Source organism: Macaca fascicularis, chromosome 7 (assembly GCF_037993035.2).
Source record: "Macaca fascicularis isolate 582-1 chromosome 7, T2T-MFA8v1.1".
Classification (NCBI taxonomy): Eukaryota; Metazoa; Chordata; class Mammalia; order Primates; family Cercopithecidae; genus Macaca; species Macaca fascicularis.
Genome location: NC_088381.1, coordinates 18,440,119 through 18,455,590, shown reverse-complemented (window position 1 = coordinate 18,455,590; position 15,472 = coordinate 18,440,119). Strand labels below are relative to the sequence as shown.

Here is a 15,472-nt window from a genome sequence, read left to right as displayed (position 1 = left end):
CCCGGTCTGGGAAGCCCTCGTGTGAAACAGGTGTCTCCTGAGGCCTGTCTGTCCATCCTTGCTCTGTTTTCTTTCTCACTCCTCAAGGGATGAGAGTCCAATGAGACAGTGTACAGGGAAGCAGCACACACATGAGGTTCTTCCCTCAGAGGAGACTCCAAATCCAGAGTTGCTCCTCTGAATCGTCCCCCTCACATAAGGAAGAGACGTCTGGCCCTCAAAGCCAGGGCCGGGAAATCACGCTGGGTGCTTGCTGTGCACACAGAAGCCGCTGGCCGGGCCCTTTGCCAGGAAGGAGGAGCTGAAGCAAAGGCCCAGCAGGTAACTGGCCGTGCCCCTCCCCCAGGAAGCCCTGATCCAGGCCCTGGACTGCGGGAAGGATCTGGAGAGCGTGCAGAGGCTGCTGCGGAAACACGAGGAGCTGGAGCGGGAAGTGCACCCCATCCAGGCCCAGGTGGAGGTGCGCAGCTGGCTGTGGAGCTGGGCCCAGGGCACCTCCTCAGGGGGACCCTGGGCAGAAGCGGGGAGGAGGGGATATGGGATGCCAGGGTGGCCCAGGGCTCCCCTGCCCCAACGTCTGACCCCGGCTTCCCCCACAGTCCCTAGAGCGTGAGGTGGGCCGCCTGTGCCAGAGAAGCCCTGAGGCAGCCCACAGCCTCAGGCACAGGCAGCAGGAGGTGGCCGAGAGCTGGTGGCAGCTCCAGAACAGGGCCCAGAAGCGGTATGAACCCTGCAGGCCTTGCCCTTGCCGACCCATCCTCCGGCATCTCAGTCCCCACACCTCCCCTCAGCCCTTGTGTTCCCCTGGGATTCTTTCTCCAGCCTGCAAATTACTGTCCTCCCAGTAACTCCCAGCCCGTGGGCCCTCCTGTGGTTGAGGGGATTAAGGGACAGAAGACACCAGTGGGCACAGGGGAGAGGGGTTTGAAGGCCTGGGAACTAGCTGATGAGCGCTGTGGGCAGGAGGGAGGCGCTGGATGCCTTGCACCAAGCTCAGAAACTCCAGGCAACACTGCATGAATTGCTGGTCGGCGCCCAGAGGCTGCGGGCTCAGATGGACATGAGCCCCACTCCTCGCAGCCCTGTGGAAGCCCGGCGTATGTTAGAAGAACACCAGGAGCGCAAGGTGAGCAGGCAGCTGGTCCAAGCCTTTCCCAGACCCTCACCTCCGCCCTTTCCTCTCCTCCCCTTGTTCTTGGGCCTCCTGGGTGTCCCGCCCTGCCTGTCTCCTCCAGCCTCCCACTCCTCAGCTGCTTCCCCACCTCTCCTCCTGCCTGCTGGGCTGCTTCCAGTCCCCGGTGATCTGAGCCCAGTCCCGTTCCAGGCTGAGCTGGACTCCTGGACAGACAGCAGCAACCTGGCCCGAAGCACTGGGCAGCAACTGCTCACAGCGGGGCACCCCTCCACGCCCGACATTCGCCAGGCCCTGGCTGGCCTAGAACAGGAGCTGAGCAGCCTGGAAGGGACCTGGCAGGAGCACCAGCTACAGCTGCAGCAGGCCCTGGAGCTACAGGCAGGCACAGTCCCATCCCCAGCCTGCATCTTGGCCCCACCCAACACGGCCTGCGCTGACCCCCAGCCTCTGGTCAAGGCTAAGGCTGGAGGGGCTGCTGGGCCAGGGACTTCCCCACCACTCAGCGCTCTTGCCTTCCAGGACCCTGGTTCCCCAACCTGTGCCACCAGAAGGGTCACTCCACCTGCAGTGGCTGGACCCTCTGCCGACTGCCTCTTGCCTTTTCCTTTGTTCCCAGCTGTTTCTGAGCTCTGTGGAGAAGATAGAACATTGGCTTAGCAGCAAGGAAGACTCTCTAGCCAGTGAGGGTCTGTGGGTAGGTGTCCAGCCGGAATGGGCAGGAGGGGATCTTACAAGAGCAGCGTTCAGGGTCAAACCAGCCAGTGCTGCCTGAGCTCCCCAGGCCAGCGACCCTCCCCTTCTGGGGCATCTCCCCACTTGGGACCACATCTGTCACTGGGCAGTTACTTACCTGTCATCTGGAGCAATTCCCACACAGCTGTGGGCAGGCCCCACCGCCAACACCCAGGAGCTTCGAGAGTGCCTGTGGCCCTGACCCATTCTTACTGCCTCACCCCTGCCCTCCTCACTTCCCAAATGCCTAGAGGTTCGCTTTTCCCGCCACTGCCCCAACCCTGTAGCAGACAAGTGTAGCTCATAGGAGACCTCAGAGGATAACTGGAGACTAACAGTCCTCGGGGGAGTGCAGAGGAGGGAGCGCTCACCTTATGTGAAAAAACTCTGCCTGCCTCAGAGATTCTGGCTCTTGATCCCTATCCCAATGCTCCCCTGGCTGGGAATCACTGTCCTAAAGCTGGAACGGCCTCGAGGGACGTATTTGGGTGGAGCAGCTGCTCTGTGGATGTGCATTTGGTAGGATGTTCTAGGTGGGAAGGCAGGTAGCCTGGGATGGGAGGGGGCAGCCCCGTGGACAGTATTGGGTTCCCCACCCCCACCAGGACCCCTTGGCTCCCACGGAGCCCCTTCTGTGGAAGCAGAAGATGCTGGAGCGGGACCTGGAGGTGCAGGCAGGAAAGATCAGCGCTCTGGAGGCCTCGGCCCGCAGCCTGCACCAGGGTGGACACCCCGAGGCCCCGAGTGCCCTGGGCAGGTGCCAGGCCATGCTCCTGAGGTACTGGTGGCTCTGGGGTGAGGGATGCTGTGGGCAGGCTGGCACAGGCATCTGACATCCCGGTTCTTCCCTTCCTACCCTTCCGCTGCTTGGCCCAGGCTCACCAGTCTTTTCCAAGGACTGAGGTCAGATGCCAGGGGTCCCCACCGCCCCTGGCCCTGCAATGTGTCTGCCTGTTATGGACATCAAACACCATGTGGAAAATCCCACTTCCTTCTTCATTCAGTTGAGATCAAAGGGAGTTTAAAGAGAGGCTTATGCTAGGAGACCAAGAGGAAACCATCTCACGAAACGGAAGGGCAGGGTACAGAGGTCAAGCATCAGCCTTCCAGGGCCACAGTCCTGAGTCCCTATGCTGCCCACTAATGGCAGGACTCGGGCACGTTCCTCCTCACGGCAGCTGAGCCTCACATCCCGGGCTCTAAGGGCTGTGATGAGGATGAAAGCATGGTGCTGGCCCCACAGGCAGGCTAGCAGAAGTCTTAGCTCATCTAATGCCAGTTCAGACACAGATGCATGTGACCTGCACGGCCCATGAGACCCCAGCTCTGCGGTTTTTTTCCCTGTGAAAGCTCGTCGGGTTTGGCTGCTTCATGCGGCTCCTCAGATTTTTAGATCAAGGGAGATAGGGTCAAAAGCCAGATCCCAGACTGGTGAGGGCTTTTGTCCTTCCCAGAGAGCCGACCAGCACCCACAAATGCCGTGGCTCCTTGTGCTGGTGTCCTGGCAGTGGTTGGGGCCAGCCCCTCTCCATTCTTGCAGGTGGATCACACCTGGGTACCTGTGGCATTCTTTGAATTAACAGAATGCAAACATTGCTGGCCTCTGTCACCACCCACTCCCCCAGTCACCTTAGGTGGTTCCTGGCAGGCCCAGCTGCCCCCAGCACAGTGCCACCGTGACTTCTAGCCCCTGGCTTCTTCCCTCCTACAGGAGCACGTTTCTGTTCAGTCCAGCCGCTCCGCACCCGCTCCTCCCCACACACTCACACCAGCGTGGGCAGGAGTGCGTGGACCTGAGGAGGTGGGGTGGGGGGGAGGGATGTTAGAACTTCTGTTTACTTTATAGATCTCAGTTTCTATTTTTGTGCACGTGGCATTGTACTTGATATTGGTACAGAAGTACGTATGTAATATATAAATCAAATTATTAAATATTATATAAATGTTAGATATTACATATTATATATAGGGAGGTCCTGCTTTAAAAATTCTTGCTAATAGCAATGCCTGATCAAAAAAGTGGTTTAGACAGTATATTAGCCTATTCAGACAGCTGTACCAAAATACCACAGACTGGGTGGGGTGGTATAAACCAGCAATCCCCCAACCTTTTTGGCACCAGGGACCGGTTTTGTGGAAGACAGTTTTTCCCAGGGGGTGGGAGGTGGTTTCCGGATGACACTGTTCCCCCTCAGATCTCTGGGCATTAGATTCTTATAAGGAGCCTGCAACCTAGATCCCTCGTGTGCACAGTTCAAAACAGGGTTCCAGCTCCTGTGAGAATCTGTTGCCGGTTGATCGACGGGAGGCAGAGCTCAGGCACTCACGCTCCGCAGCTCACTTCTGTGCAGCTGGTTCCTAACAGGCTGCGGACTGGTGCTGGTCTGCGGCCCAGAGGCTGGGACCCCTGGAATAAACACTCTTCTCACAGTCCTGGAGGCTGCAGGTCCACGGTCCAGGTGTCAGCAGTCAGTTTCCTCTGGAGGTCTCCCTGTTCTGGCAGAGGCGCCTTTGCCCTGTGCCTTCCCCCCATGCTTGTGTCTGCCCCAGTTTCCTCCTCTCATAAGGACACATAAGGTCACAGTGGATTAGGACCCACCCATATGACCTCGTTTTCACTTAATTGCCTCTTTTAAAGACACTGTCTCCAAAACCAGTTCTGGGGTTAGGCCCTCAGCATAAGAACTCAGGGGTACAGGCCGGGTGCAATAGCTGTAATCCCAGCACTTTAGGAGAATGAGGTGGGTGGATCATTTGAGGTCAGGAGTTCAAGACCAACCTGGCCAACATGGGGAAAGCCCGCCTCTACTAAAAATACAAAATTTAGCTGGGCGTGGAGGCATGAGCCTGTAGTCCCAGCTACTTGGGAGGCTGAGGCAGGATAATTGCTTGAACCCAGGAGGTGGAGATTGCAGTGAGCCAAGATTGTGCCACTGCACTCCAGCCTGGGTGACAGAGCGAGACTCTGTCCCAAAAAAAAACTCAGGGGTACAAAATCCGGCCCATAACACACATATACAGAGGTGGAGTGCAATGGACCTTTATTCCAAAGAAACTCCAGACTCCGAATATATTCATACCTGAGAAAGCCTAGGCTGAACGGGCACCCCACCCAGCCCCGGGGGTGCCCCCAGGCCCACGAGCCTCTCCTCCTGGCAGGAAGGAGGCGCTCTTCAGGCAAGCCGGGACCCGCCGCCATCGCCTGGAGGAGCTCCGGCAGCTGCAGGCCTTCCTGCAGGACTCCCAGGAGGTTCGCCTAGCTTGGAGAGGGAGGTGGTCACGGTGGGGAAGGAGTCGACCCGGGGAAAGGCCACACTTCCTCTGGGGCATCCCAGAGGTCGGGGGAAGGCGAGAGCCCTGGACAGCAGGCCTGTCCTCCCCATGTGCCCAGGTGGCCGCGTGGCTGAGGGAGAAGAACGTGGTGGCCCTGGAGGAGGGTTTGCTGGACACAGCCACGCTGCCAGCGCAGTTACGGAAGCAGCAGAATTTCCAGGCGGAGCTGGACGCGAGCAGGCACCAACAGCAGGAGCTGCAGCGGGTGAGGCCCTGCGGGCAGGAAGAGCACAGGACGGTGCTCCAGAGCTGGTGCTGAACCACAGTAACGGTGGCCAATGTTATCTGGTACTTTCTGTGTGCAGGCACCTGGCTAAGCGGTTGTGTAGGCGGAAGTGTAGTGAGAAGCAATTGCTTCCCCGGGGTGGGGGCACCCTCTCCAAAAATGACACCTTTTCAGTAATTTTAAAGATAACATTTTGATGTGAACAGGATATAGCCAGCAGTCCTGTGAGTGAAGGAGTCAAAACATAGCCAGTTTTTTGGAGACAGGTCTTGCTCTATCGCCCAGGCTGGAGTGCAGTGGCAAGATCTCGGCTCACTGCAACCTCCACCTCTCAGGCTAAGTGATCTTCCCAGCTCAGCCTCCCAAGTAGCTGGGATCACAGGCCCGTGCCACCACATCCGGCTACTTCTTTGTATTTTTGGTAGAGAAGGGGTTTCGCCATGTTGCTCAGGCTGGTGTCAAACTCTTGAGCTCAGGTGATCCACCTGCCTCAGCCTCCCAGAGTGCCGGGATTACAGGAATGAGCCACTGTGCCCAGCATGGCACTTCTTTAAACATTCTCTTTTCCACCTGCAAAGGCAGATCCTGACCCAGGCTGGCTCCCTCTGATATAAGTCACCCTGCTAAGTATTTTACATGACTTATTTAAACAAAATAACCATGATTTTCTCTATGATACGGATGAGGAAAATGAGGCTTAGGTAAAGAAAGTTGCTCAAGATCATGCAGCTGGCCTGCAGGGACTCTGCAGCTGTGGTGCTGGTGGTCAGAGTCGACACAAGTGCCCTGGTACCAGCAGTCCTCAGTCCACAAGGGGTGTTTCATGTTGTGGCTGCAGGAGGGACAGAGGCTGCTGCAGGGGGGCCACCCAGCCTCGGAGGCCATCCAGGAGCAACTGCAGGAGCTGGGAGCCCTCTGGGGTGAGCTGCAAGACAACTTCCAGAAGAAGGTGGCCAAGCTCCAGAATGCCTGCGAGGTGAGCTTGTGTGGGCCGTGGGGTGGCTGGCCGGGCCTCTCCCCTCCTGCCAACCTTGCTTTCTACCCTAGGCCCTGCGTCTGCGGCAGAGCATGGAGGAACTGGAGAACTGGCTGGAGCCCATCGAGGTTGAGCTGAGAGCCCCCATTGGGGGCCAGGCCCTGCCTGGGGTGGGCGAGCTCCTAGGCACACAGAGGGAGCTGGAGGCAGCAGTGGACAAGAAGGCCAGGCAGGCTGAGGCACTGCTGGGCCAGGCCCAGGCCTTTGTGAGGGAAGGCCACTGCCTTGCCCAAGATGTGGAAGAGCAGGCCCAGCGGCTGCTTCAGAGGTAGATCCGCCTGTGCCCTCAGCTTCTCTTCCCTGCCTTCCTAGAGGGACCGCCACCCCTGCCCTCTAGCTGATGTCTTCTCACTTTCTCCCACTGCCCATGGGGAGGGCCACAACTGGGTGATCTGTGTCACCAGGTATCCCTAATACTGACACCCGTGGTCCCTGCCTCCCTGGGTCCCACCCTCCATCACTGCAGGTTCAAGAGCCTGAGGGAGCCCCTGCAGGAGCGCAGGATGGCCCTGGAAGCCCGGAGCCTCCTCTTGCAGTTCTTCAGGGACGCCGATGAGGAAATGGCCTGGGTGCAGGAGAAGCTGCCTCTGGCCACTGCCCAGGACTATGGCCAGAGCCTGAGTGCGGTGCGGCACCTGCAGGAGCAGCACCAGGTATGGGCCCACCCGGGGAGGGGAGGGCCGGCCCTCGCATGTGAGCGGGGCTCCTCAGCCAAGGAAATGGCACTCTGTGGCCCAGCCAGGAACTCTGCCTGTGGGGGCTTTTGGAGTACTCTGGATTCTTTGGGGGTCATGGGGACAGGGGACTCCTTGGAGACAAGTTAGTGGGGTCCTATGAAGCTTCAAGTACAACTGTGGGAGTCCCCCAAGGGTCAGCAACCTCCCCATCCTCCTGCCTCCTCCCCATCCTCCTGCCTCCTCCCCATCTTCCTGCCTCCTCCCCATCCTCCTGCCTCCTCCCCATCCTCCTGCCTTCTCCCCCACAGAACCTGGAGAGTGAGATGAACAGCCATGAGGCTCTGACCCGGGTGGTGCTGGGCACTGGGCACAAGCTGGTGCAGGCAGGGCACTTTGCCGCCCACGAGGTGGCCGCCCGGGTGCAGCAGCTGGAGAAGGCCATGGCCCACCTGCGGGCGGAGGCGGCACGGAGGCGGCTTCTGCTGCAGCAGGCTCAGGAGGCCCAGCAGTTTCTGACTGAGGTGAGGGGAGTGATGGGCAGGGCACAGCGGGCGGGCCTGGAACCCAGGGCGAGTGCAGCCGGGAGGTAACTCCAGGGCTCCGGGCCTGGGCACCTTTCATCTCCTCCACTCAGTGGTCTCCTGCCCCCAAAGGCTTCCTTCCACGTGTGTCCCAGAACACAGCTGCTGGCTGTGTTTTTTCCCTCTAGACCAGTGGTTCTCAACCAGGGCTTTACATGAGAATCACTTGGAACCTTCCCTGGATGATTATACCTCAATTACTTCAGAATGGTGAATACAATTGGAAAGGAAGAAAAACTGAAGTAAATGAAGTAAATAGGCTAATAAATGAAAGGGAGAAACACTGCAAGGAATATTTGCTAAAACTTGGTTTTATTTATCAAGTGACAAAAACAAAATCTATGCCTATGAACCAAGAATAAAGCATCTATTTTGCATGGAAAAAAATCACCTGGACCCTTTACAAAGCACTGCCTCCCTGGCTGTTTCGGACCAGATGAGGCTGCTTAGGAGTGGGGCCAGGCCGAGGGAGCACGACAGCTCCCAGGTGATTCCCATGTGCGGCCAGGCTGAGAATCGTGGCTGTAAATCCTGAGCCCTGGAGAGTGCCTCGGGAAAACAAATCTCCACTCTGTCACCCCAGCTCCTGGAGGCGGGATCCTGGCTGGCCGAGCGCGGCCACGTCCTGGACAGCGAGGACATGGGCCACAGTGCTGAGGCCACACAGGCCCTTCTGCGGCGGCTGGAGGCCACGCAGAGAGACCTGGAAGCATTCAGCCCACGCCTCGAGCGGCTGCAGCAGACGGCAGCACTCCTGGGGAGCAGGAAGAACCCAGACAGGTGCGGGGGGAGCCACGCATCTGGGAGGAGCAGAGAGAAGCCCCTACAGAGGTGGCAGGAGACTGCTCCAGCCTGGAGAGGAAGGGCTGCAGTCCAGGCTGTCGCTGTCTTCCTGCAGCCCCAGGGTGCTAGCCCAGCTGCAGGCAGTTCGGGAGGCCCACGCAGAGCTGCTGCGGAGGGTGGAGGCCAGGGGGCATGGCCTGCAGGAGCAGCTGCAGCTACACCAGCTGGATCGAGAGACCCTGCTCCTCGACGCCTGGCTGACCACCAAGGCGGCCACCGCTGAGTCCCAGGACTATGGGCAGGACCTGGAGGGCGTCAAGGTGAGTCACTCCTGAGCAAACCTCGTGGGCAGCGGGCAGAGGCCGAGGAAGGCCTGCCTTGGGATGAAAGGGTTGCTGGGGAGTCAGCAGAGAGGAGCTTGGAGAGGGTGTCCTAGGGAGGATCCCGATGGTTCCAGAATCAGGGCTGAGGGACTGCAGAGCCATCGGTCTGCTGAGCTCTTCGTGAACTTTGAGAGCTCATGATACCATCTCGAGTGACCCTGCCGGGCCTCACACCTTTGCAGGTGCTGGAAGAGAAGTTTGATGCTTTCAGAAAGGAAGTTCAGAGCCTGGGCCAGGCCAAGGTGCATGCCCTGAGGAAGCTGGCAGGCACCCTGGAGCGGGGCGCACCCAGGCGCTATCCCCACATCCAAGCCCAGAGGAGCCGCATTGAGGCCGCTTGGGAGAGGCTGGACCAAGCAATAAAAGCCCGCACAGAGGTGGGTAACCACAGGCTGGGCCGAGCTAGGGGGTCTCAGAGTCTTCAAAAAATCCCTCTAAGCCCTCCCTAGCACAGGCTTTGGTTCCCACAAGACACACACCCTGCTGGCCGAGAGTGAATGCGCCTTCTCCCTCACCCGCTCAGGTTTCTCCCAGGACATTCCATCTCTGTAGGTCCTGGGCTGGGGCTGCCTCCTGAGCTGACCTGTCTCCCAGCCGCATGCGAGGCACTACAGGTGGTACTGCCAGGGTCAGCTGGATCCCCGAGAACCAGCCTGCTCTCTCACATGGACCCAACACCTCGTGTCTGCCTTTCCCTGAGATGCACATGAGGCCCTCTCCTCTGCCCGCCCTCCCCACCCGCTGGCCTGCCACAAGACCCACATCGTCCTGTTCACTGAGGGTCGCAGCATGGAGGATGGTTTCTGAACCTGGGGACACATCAAGCCCCATGGTCCTCCTTGCTCAAAAGGAGGTGGCCCAGGAGGCCATGTCTCCAGGGAGAAAGGAGTCCTGGGAGCAGAGAACAGCCCTGAGCAGGTCCTTTCTCCTCTCCCAGAACTTGGCTGCAGCCCATGAGATCCACAGCTTTGAGCAGGCAGCAGCCGAGCTCTGGGGAAGGATGCAGGAGAAAACGGCCCTGATGAAGGGAGAGGACGGAGGCCACAGCCTGTCGTCTGTGCGGACCCTGCAGCAACAGCACAGGCGCCTGGAGGTGAGGCCCACACCCTGCAGCCTGCCTGTCTGTCCCTGCCCAAAGGTGGTGGCTGAGGGGGACCTATCTCAGTCCTCCCCCAAGGTGCTCCCACCCCAGCCTGCTTCAGCCTCCTCTCCAGAAACCCAGATCCTTCCCTGAGGGGCCCTGGGACTTGGCCCAGGTTATGCAGCAGAGTGGAGGTGGCTCCTCAGAGAGGCCTGGTGCTCCTGAATGGAGAGCACGCGTCGGCTCAGTGTGGGGACTGAGGCCTGATCTCATGCTCTGGTTGCAGAGAGAGCTGGCAGCTATGGAGAAGGAGGTGGCACGGGTGCAGACGGAGGCCTGCCGACTGGGCCAGCTACATCCTGCGGCTCCAGGGGGCCTGGCCAAGGTGCAGGAGGCCTGGGCCACTCTGCAGGCAAAGGCCCAGGAGCGAGGCCAGTGGCTGGCACAGGCTGCACAGGGCCATGCCTTCCTCGGGCGCTGCCAAGAACTGCTGTAGGTGTCCTACCTCGGCTGCTGGCTCAGCTCTGCCCTGCGGGGTGGGGGTATCCTGGCTCTTCAGGGAGCTGGACCCTCCCTCCCCTGCCCATGCCCTCCCCTGCTCCCCAGCCAGCCCTGACAACAGCTCCCTTCCCTGACCTACAGAGCATGGGCACGGGAGAGGCAGGAGCTGGCATCCTCCGAGGAGCTGGCTGAGGATGTGGTGGGGGCGGAGCAGCTCCTTGGGCAGCATGAAGAGCTGGGGCAGGAAATCAGGGAGTGCCGCCTTCAAGCCCAGGACCTGCGGCAGGAAGGACAGCAGCTGGTGGACAACAGCCACTTCATGTCCCCGGAGGTGTGAACACAGAGGGTGGGCCTGGGGTTGGGCTGGGGATGCAGCCTGATTGCCAAAGGCCTCAGGGCCCCTCACAGGCATGGAAACCAGCAGGCCAGGAAGGCTGGGCGCAGGCAGGGAGAGAGGCTGGGAAGGGGCAGGTGCGGGTCTCACAGCCTTCCCTCTGCACATCCATTAACACTTGGCTCTCCAGCCCTGCCCTGCCTTGCCTGGGGTGGGAGCCCTACCCAAGCTGTCACCCCTAGCAGCCCCTCCCCGCCAGGTGACAGGATGTCTGCAGGAGCTGGAAGGGCGGCTGCAGGAGCTGGAGGAGGCCTGGGCCCTGCGCCGGCAACGCTGTGCCGAGAGCTGGGGTCTGCAGAAGCTTCGGCAGAGGCTGGAGCAGGCTGAGGCCTGGCTGGCCTGCCGGGAAGGCCTCCTGCTGAAGCCCGACTATGGGGTGAGTGGGGGTCCTGCCCCTTCACTGGCTACCAGGCTCCGGGCGCCCCCCGAGCTGGGCCTCACCCGAACGTGCTTCTTCCCAGCACTCAGTGTCAGATGTGGAGTTGCTGCTACACAGACACCAGGACTTAGAAAAGCTGCTGGCAGCCCAGGAAGAGAAGTTTGCCCAAATGCAGAAGACAGAGGTGAAGAGTGCCTCAGCTAGGGGCTGAGGGCTGGTGGGGGAACAGTCCCTCTCAGCCTGCAAGTCAGGGTCTCCAGGGCACTGAGCCCTCACCCTGCCTCACCCACTCCTTTCCCTGGCCAGCTGCGGTGGTGGGAGAGGCACCATGGTGGACTGGGTGCGAGCCTCCAGAGCCAAAGCTGAAAGCTAGTGAGGGGGAGGCAGGCCCCCTCTGACCGGGAGGGATGGCGGAGGGGAGGTAGACGGGAGCCCGAGGCGTGGCTGGTCTCCCTGACCTGGCTCACCTTGCCCATCTTGCCACACTCCCCAAGATGGAACAGGAGCTCCTGCTGCAGCCACAGGAGCTGAAACCTGGGAGAGCCGGCAGCTCGCTGACGTCCTTTCAGTGGAGGCCCTCTGGACACCGGGGGCCAGGAGCGCAGCTGGCTGAGACGAGGGGCCCCCAGGCAGGTGTCCCCCTGGGGCTGCAGGCACCCCCAACGGTGGTCTCCCTGGAGTATGCAGTGGGGCTGGGGCTGTGGGGGTGAGGGCCCACACCCTGGAGCCAGTGCTGGGAGCCCTGGGCACAGGAGCTGAAGGTCATTAGGAATAAAGAGGGCTCTCTACAGCCATGCCACCCTGAACATGCCCGATCTCATCTGATTTTGGAAGCTAAGCAGGGTCGGGCCTGGTTAGTACTTGGGTGGGAGGAATAAAGAGAGCGGGGGCAGTGGGTGCCTCACCCACCTTCCTGAGAGTGCTGGTCCTGACATTTCCGGGCCCCATCTTGCATTTTCAGGATTCCAAGGGTGCCCCCACCATGGAGGGGCCTTTGGAGTTCAAGCAGCACTTGCTGCCTGGCGGGAGGCAGGTAAGTGCCTGGAGAAGAAGGCTTTACTGCAAGCCCCCACTTGCAGTAAAACTTGAGGGGCTGGGAAGAGCCATCTGGGCTTGGCACCCTTGCCCTGTGACCTTGGGCAGATGCCACCCCCCACCATGCTATCCAGGCAGTTTTCTCCTTGGGGCCCTTCCCAGCGTCCGCCCCCACCCAGGAGGTGCTGGGATTCCTCCTCCCGGCCTGCTCTTCCCCTTCTGCTTGGTTTCCCCTGTCAGAGCCCCTCTGTGGCTTCCCTTTCCCCATAGGGACTTTGGTCCAATCCATTGCTTTTCCTGGGAGGCTCCACACACACGGCGAGGCACGGGCAGGCCCTAGCTCCAACTTCCCTTCTGCACATGACTCATGTGGCCTTCCCGCCTCCCCTCCACAGCCCAGCTCAAGCTCCTGGGACAGCTGCCGTGGGACCTTGCAGGGCAACTCCCTGAGCCTGTTCCTGGATGAGAGGATGGCAGAGGAGGTACCAGGCGGGGTGGGGGAGATGCAGACATCAGGGTGCTGGGAGACAAGGCAGAGGGGCCCCAGGATGGAAGGACCACACAGGGAAAAGCTGAGATGGCCGCAGTGACCCCTTCCTCTCATCTCTCCTCAGAAAGTAGCTTGCCTGGCCCTCCTTGACCTCACAGGAGCCCGGTGTGAGAGGCTGCGGGGCTGCCACGGCGAGAAACACACATTCTCCTTAAGGTGAGGGGAGAGACATGGACTCCGGCATGGCCCCCAGCAGCCACCTGGCTCAGTGGGGGCTGGAAGCGTGGGGGACCCCAAAGGGACAGTGGAGAGTTTGACCTGTCTGTGTGGGTGCCAGGCTGACGAGTGGGGAAGAGATCCTGTTTGCAGCACCGTCCGAAGAGCAGGCTGAGAGCTGGTGGCGAGCCCTGGGCAGCACTGCAGGTGGGCTTCAGGGGAAGGATGCGGGGAGGGCGGCCGACTCCCTGGGCCCTAAGCTCCTGGGCCCCTAGCGTTTTATGCATCCTCAGGTTTCACAGTTAGCATCTCTAACCCCCGAGAGGTAAGTTGGACTTACTGTTTTTTCTCAAAGAATTTAGGTCCCAGAGAGGTTAAGCAACTTGCCCAAGATCACACAGCTAATTAGCAGCAGAGATGGGGCCAGTTTTGACCCCCAAGCTGTGTCCTGGTCCTGCTGTGCCCCTTTTGGAGTCGGCCATTCTGAGACTGCCCCAAGCCCTTCCTGCCAAGATCCTCATGGACTGTTCCTCCAGGGACTTTCCAGGCTCTGTTCTGTCTGACCTGGGGGCTTCTTTAACCTTCTAGTCCTCAGACAACTTTGAATGTCACCACCTTGACAGTAAGCAAGCCAGGTTCTACTTGGAGGAATATATAGACAACCCCTTGGACCACTTTCTTCCATGGTCAGCGTGCTCTGCCGAGGCTCCATGTGGACACAGTGTGTTCAGAAAATGTGTCTGGGATCCTAGCTCTGTCTCTGGTTCCCCTGGACTCTCCTCTCAAGAGTCTGTCCTTCCAGAAGCCCAAAGGGGTCTTGAGTTGTTCGGCATTCCAGAATCCCCACCTCCTAAGAAAGGCTCAGCCTTTAACTCACCTGCAAGGAGTTTTCTAAGAGGCAGGACGCATGGGGGAAAAACCTGCCCACGAGTGCTCAGCCCACCCTGCACCCCCACGTGGGAAGGGCCTGGCATGGCCAGGCTGCCCAAGGCTGTGCTGAGCCTCCAGAAGCTGGAGGAAGGAGCAGCCAGACCTGGCGCCTGCAGATGGTCTGGGCCGGGCTAACAGTGGTTATTCCCTTGTTCTGCAGGCCAGAGTCTGAGCCCGGAACTCAAAGCCAAACCTGTCAGCTCTCCGAATGAGTGTGCGACCAAGGATGCCCGGCCTGGACGTCTACTCAGGTGGGACACACCTGGGCGGGGAGCCCTGGGCTTCAGTGGCTGGCAGGTGCTGCCCACTGAAGCTTGAGATTCTGGGCCTCAGACTGTCTCTGTTGGGCTGTGGGGAAATACTACTGAACACTCAGCTGCCTATGCCCACTCTCAGCTGAGAGGAATCCAGGCCACAAGGCCCAGATTTCCACAGACTCAACAGCGCTCCCCTCCCAGGGCTCACTCCATGCCCTCCACAGTGTGGGCTCCCTGTGCCCCTCCTGCTTGGCTGCTTGGAGGAGGGGCAGCCAGGTTTCCCTCTGCCCGGTGCTGAGAGCCTGCCTGGGTTTGTTTCCTGGGGGCCCAGGACCTCCTCACTCTCCTCCCTCCTCTCTGCTCTCCAAGGCACAGCACGTTGGCAGGACGGCCAGACCCTGCCCCACCCTTGTTCCAACCCGTTCTCTAGCTGGTCCTCCCCTGCTTTCCCCACTCCCCACTCCCCGGCAATGGAGAGGGCCACTATGTCCGGGGCTGCAGGCGAGGGAGGAGGAGATGCCAAAGTGATGTATAGGGCAGGTGGCTCTTACCTGGCTCCTCGGTCCCTCCTTGTAGATCCCAGCATCATTTCGATGCTCAAGCCCCTCACCCACATCTCCTTCCCCTCCAAACCAGAGGGCTTCAGGCTCTCCGGGGGGAGGGGACACCTGGGGTTAGGTGAAAATGGAGGCGGCACTGGAGACAGGCACATCCTCCGTGCATGGGCCCCATGCCAGGATGAGCCTAGACATGCACATGCATATACAGCTGTGTGCCTGGAGGGCTCATACCACAAGCGGTGGCAGCCACGGCTGTGGTCTCCAGTGTAACCATCTGCTCCCAGTCCTGCAGGGCCCAGTATATGATTTAGATGATGTGTTGCTGATGAGACAGGCCTTGTCCTGGACACGGTGGCTCCTGAGGCTACCAGGACAGCCATTTCTTCTGCTGTCTCTAGCCCAGGGCTGGGGTCGCTAGACCAGCTGACAGACGCAGAGTTGGGTTATGAGAGTCGAGGCAATTCCCACCCCCTTACCCACAGCTGCTGCAGCGCCTGTCAGCTCTGGAATCCACTCCCACGCTTACTCTAGGAGGCTGGCTGGTCCAGGGAAGGGCAGCGTGCCAGTGTTTGGAGAAGATTCTGGGGTGGCCATACCCTACTAAATTCACTGTTTTCCCAGCAGGTCTGATCCCTGAGGTGAACCCCAGGGCAACACCAAACTTCAGGGGCACAAGCGAGGACGCGTCTAGGGGACCAGAATGAGACCCAGCCACAGGCAAAAGGGCTCCTTCCCATGGCTGC

The 15,472-nt window shown here is 60.0% G+C and overlaps 1 protein-coding gene and 2 long non-coding RNA genes across 4 annotated transcripts in view; 1 reads left to right on the top strand and 2 right to left on the bottom strand.

Annotated features, from left to right (window-relative positions):
• The window catches only part of SPTBN5 (spectrin beta, non-erythrocytic 5), a 44,570-nt gene extending 30,340 nt beyond the window's left edge, over positions 1-14,230 (top strand). Inside the window, exons 41-66 of the mRNA XM_065547828.2 lie at positions 347-460; positions 600-721; positions 964-1,126; positions 1,325-1,513; positions 1,752-1,829; positions 2,473-2,645; positions 5,027-5,117; positions 5,259-5,405; positions 6,265-6,402; positions 6,474-6,730; positions 6,929-7,115; positions 7,448-7,660; positions 8,304-8,500; positions 8,619-8,823; positions 9,069-9,263; positions 9,824-9,979; positions 10,254-10,459; positions 10,610-10,799; positions 11,062-11,238; positions 11,324-11,425; positions 11,736-11,870; positions 12,203-12,274; positions 12,672-12,758; positions 12,891-12,982; positions 13,104-13,189; positions 14,073-14,230. Of these exons, the coding sequence (XP_065403900.1) occupies positions 347-460; positions 600-721; positions 964-1,126; positions 1,325-1,513; positions 1,752-1,829; positions 2,473-2,645; positions 5,027-5,117; positions 5,259-5,405; positions 6,265-6,402; positions 6,474-6,730; positions 6,929-7,115; positions 7,448-7,660; positions 8,304-8,500; positions 8,619-8,823; positions 9,069-9,263; positions 9,824-9,979; positions 10,254-10,459; positions 10,610-10,799; positions 11,062-11,238; positions 11,324-11,425; positions 11,736-11,870; positions 12,203-12,274; positions 12,672-12,758; positions 12,891-12,982; positions 13,104-13,189; positions 14,073-14,230 (3,930 nt within the window). The remainder of the gene's footprint in view (positions 1-346; positions 461-599; positions 722-963; positions 1,127-1,324; positions 1,514-1,751; positions 1,830-2,472; positions 2,646-5,026; positions 5,118-5,258; positions 5,406-6,264; positions 6,403-6,473; positions 6,731-6,928; positions 7,116-7,447; positions 7,661-8,303; positions 8,501-8,618; positions 8,824-9,068; positions 9,264-9,823; positions 9,980-10,253; positions 10,460-10,609; positions 10,800-11,061; positions 11,239-11,323; positions 11,426-11,735; positions 11,871-12,202; positions 12,275-12,671; positions 12,759-12,890; positions 12,983-13,103; positions 13,190-14,072) is intronic.
• LOC135971784 (uncharacterized) lies at positions 8,016-11,996 on the bottom strand. Of its 2 annotated transcripts, XR_012414827.1 has the most exons (3): positions 11,709-11,996; positions 10,604-10,745; positions 8,016-9,071 (listed from the first exon to the last, which is right to left on the bottom strand). It is a non-coding gene; the product is annotated as an uncharacterized lncRNA (long non-coding RNA). The 2 variants fall into 2 exon arrangements; XR_010588034.2 differs by lacking the exon at positions 11,709-11,996 and having other exon boundaries at positions 10,608-11,443.
• LOC141407189 (uncharacterized) lies at positions 14,123-15,152 on the bottom strand. The gene is made up of 3 exons (XR_012414828.1): positions 14,961-15,152; positions 14,721-14,837; positions 14,123-14,260 (listed from the first exon to the last, which is right to left on the bottom strand). It is a non-coding gene; the product is annotated as an uncharacterized lncRNA (long non-coding RNA).
• Between the last annotated feature and the right edge of the window lie 320 nt (positions 15,153-15,472).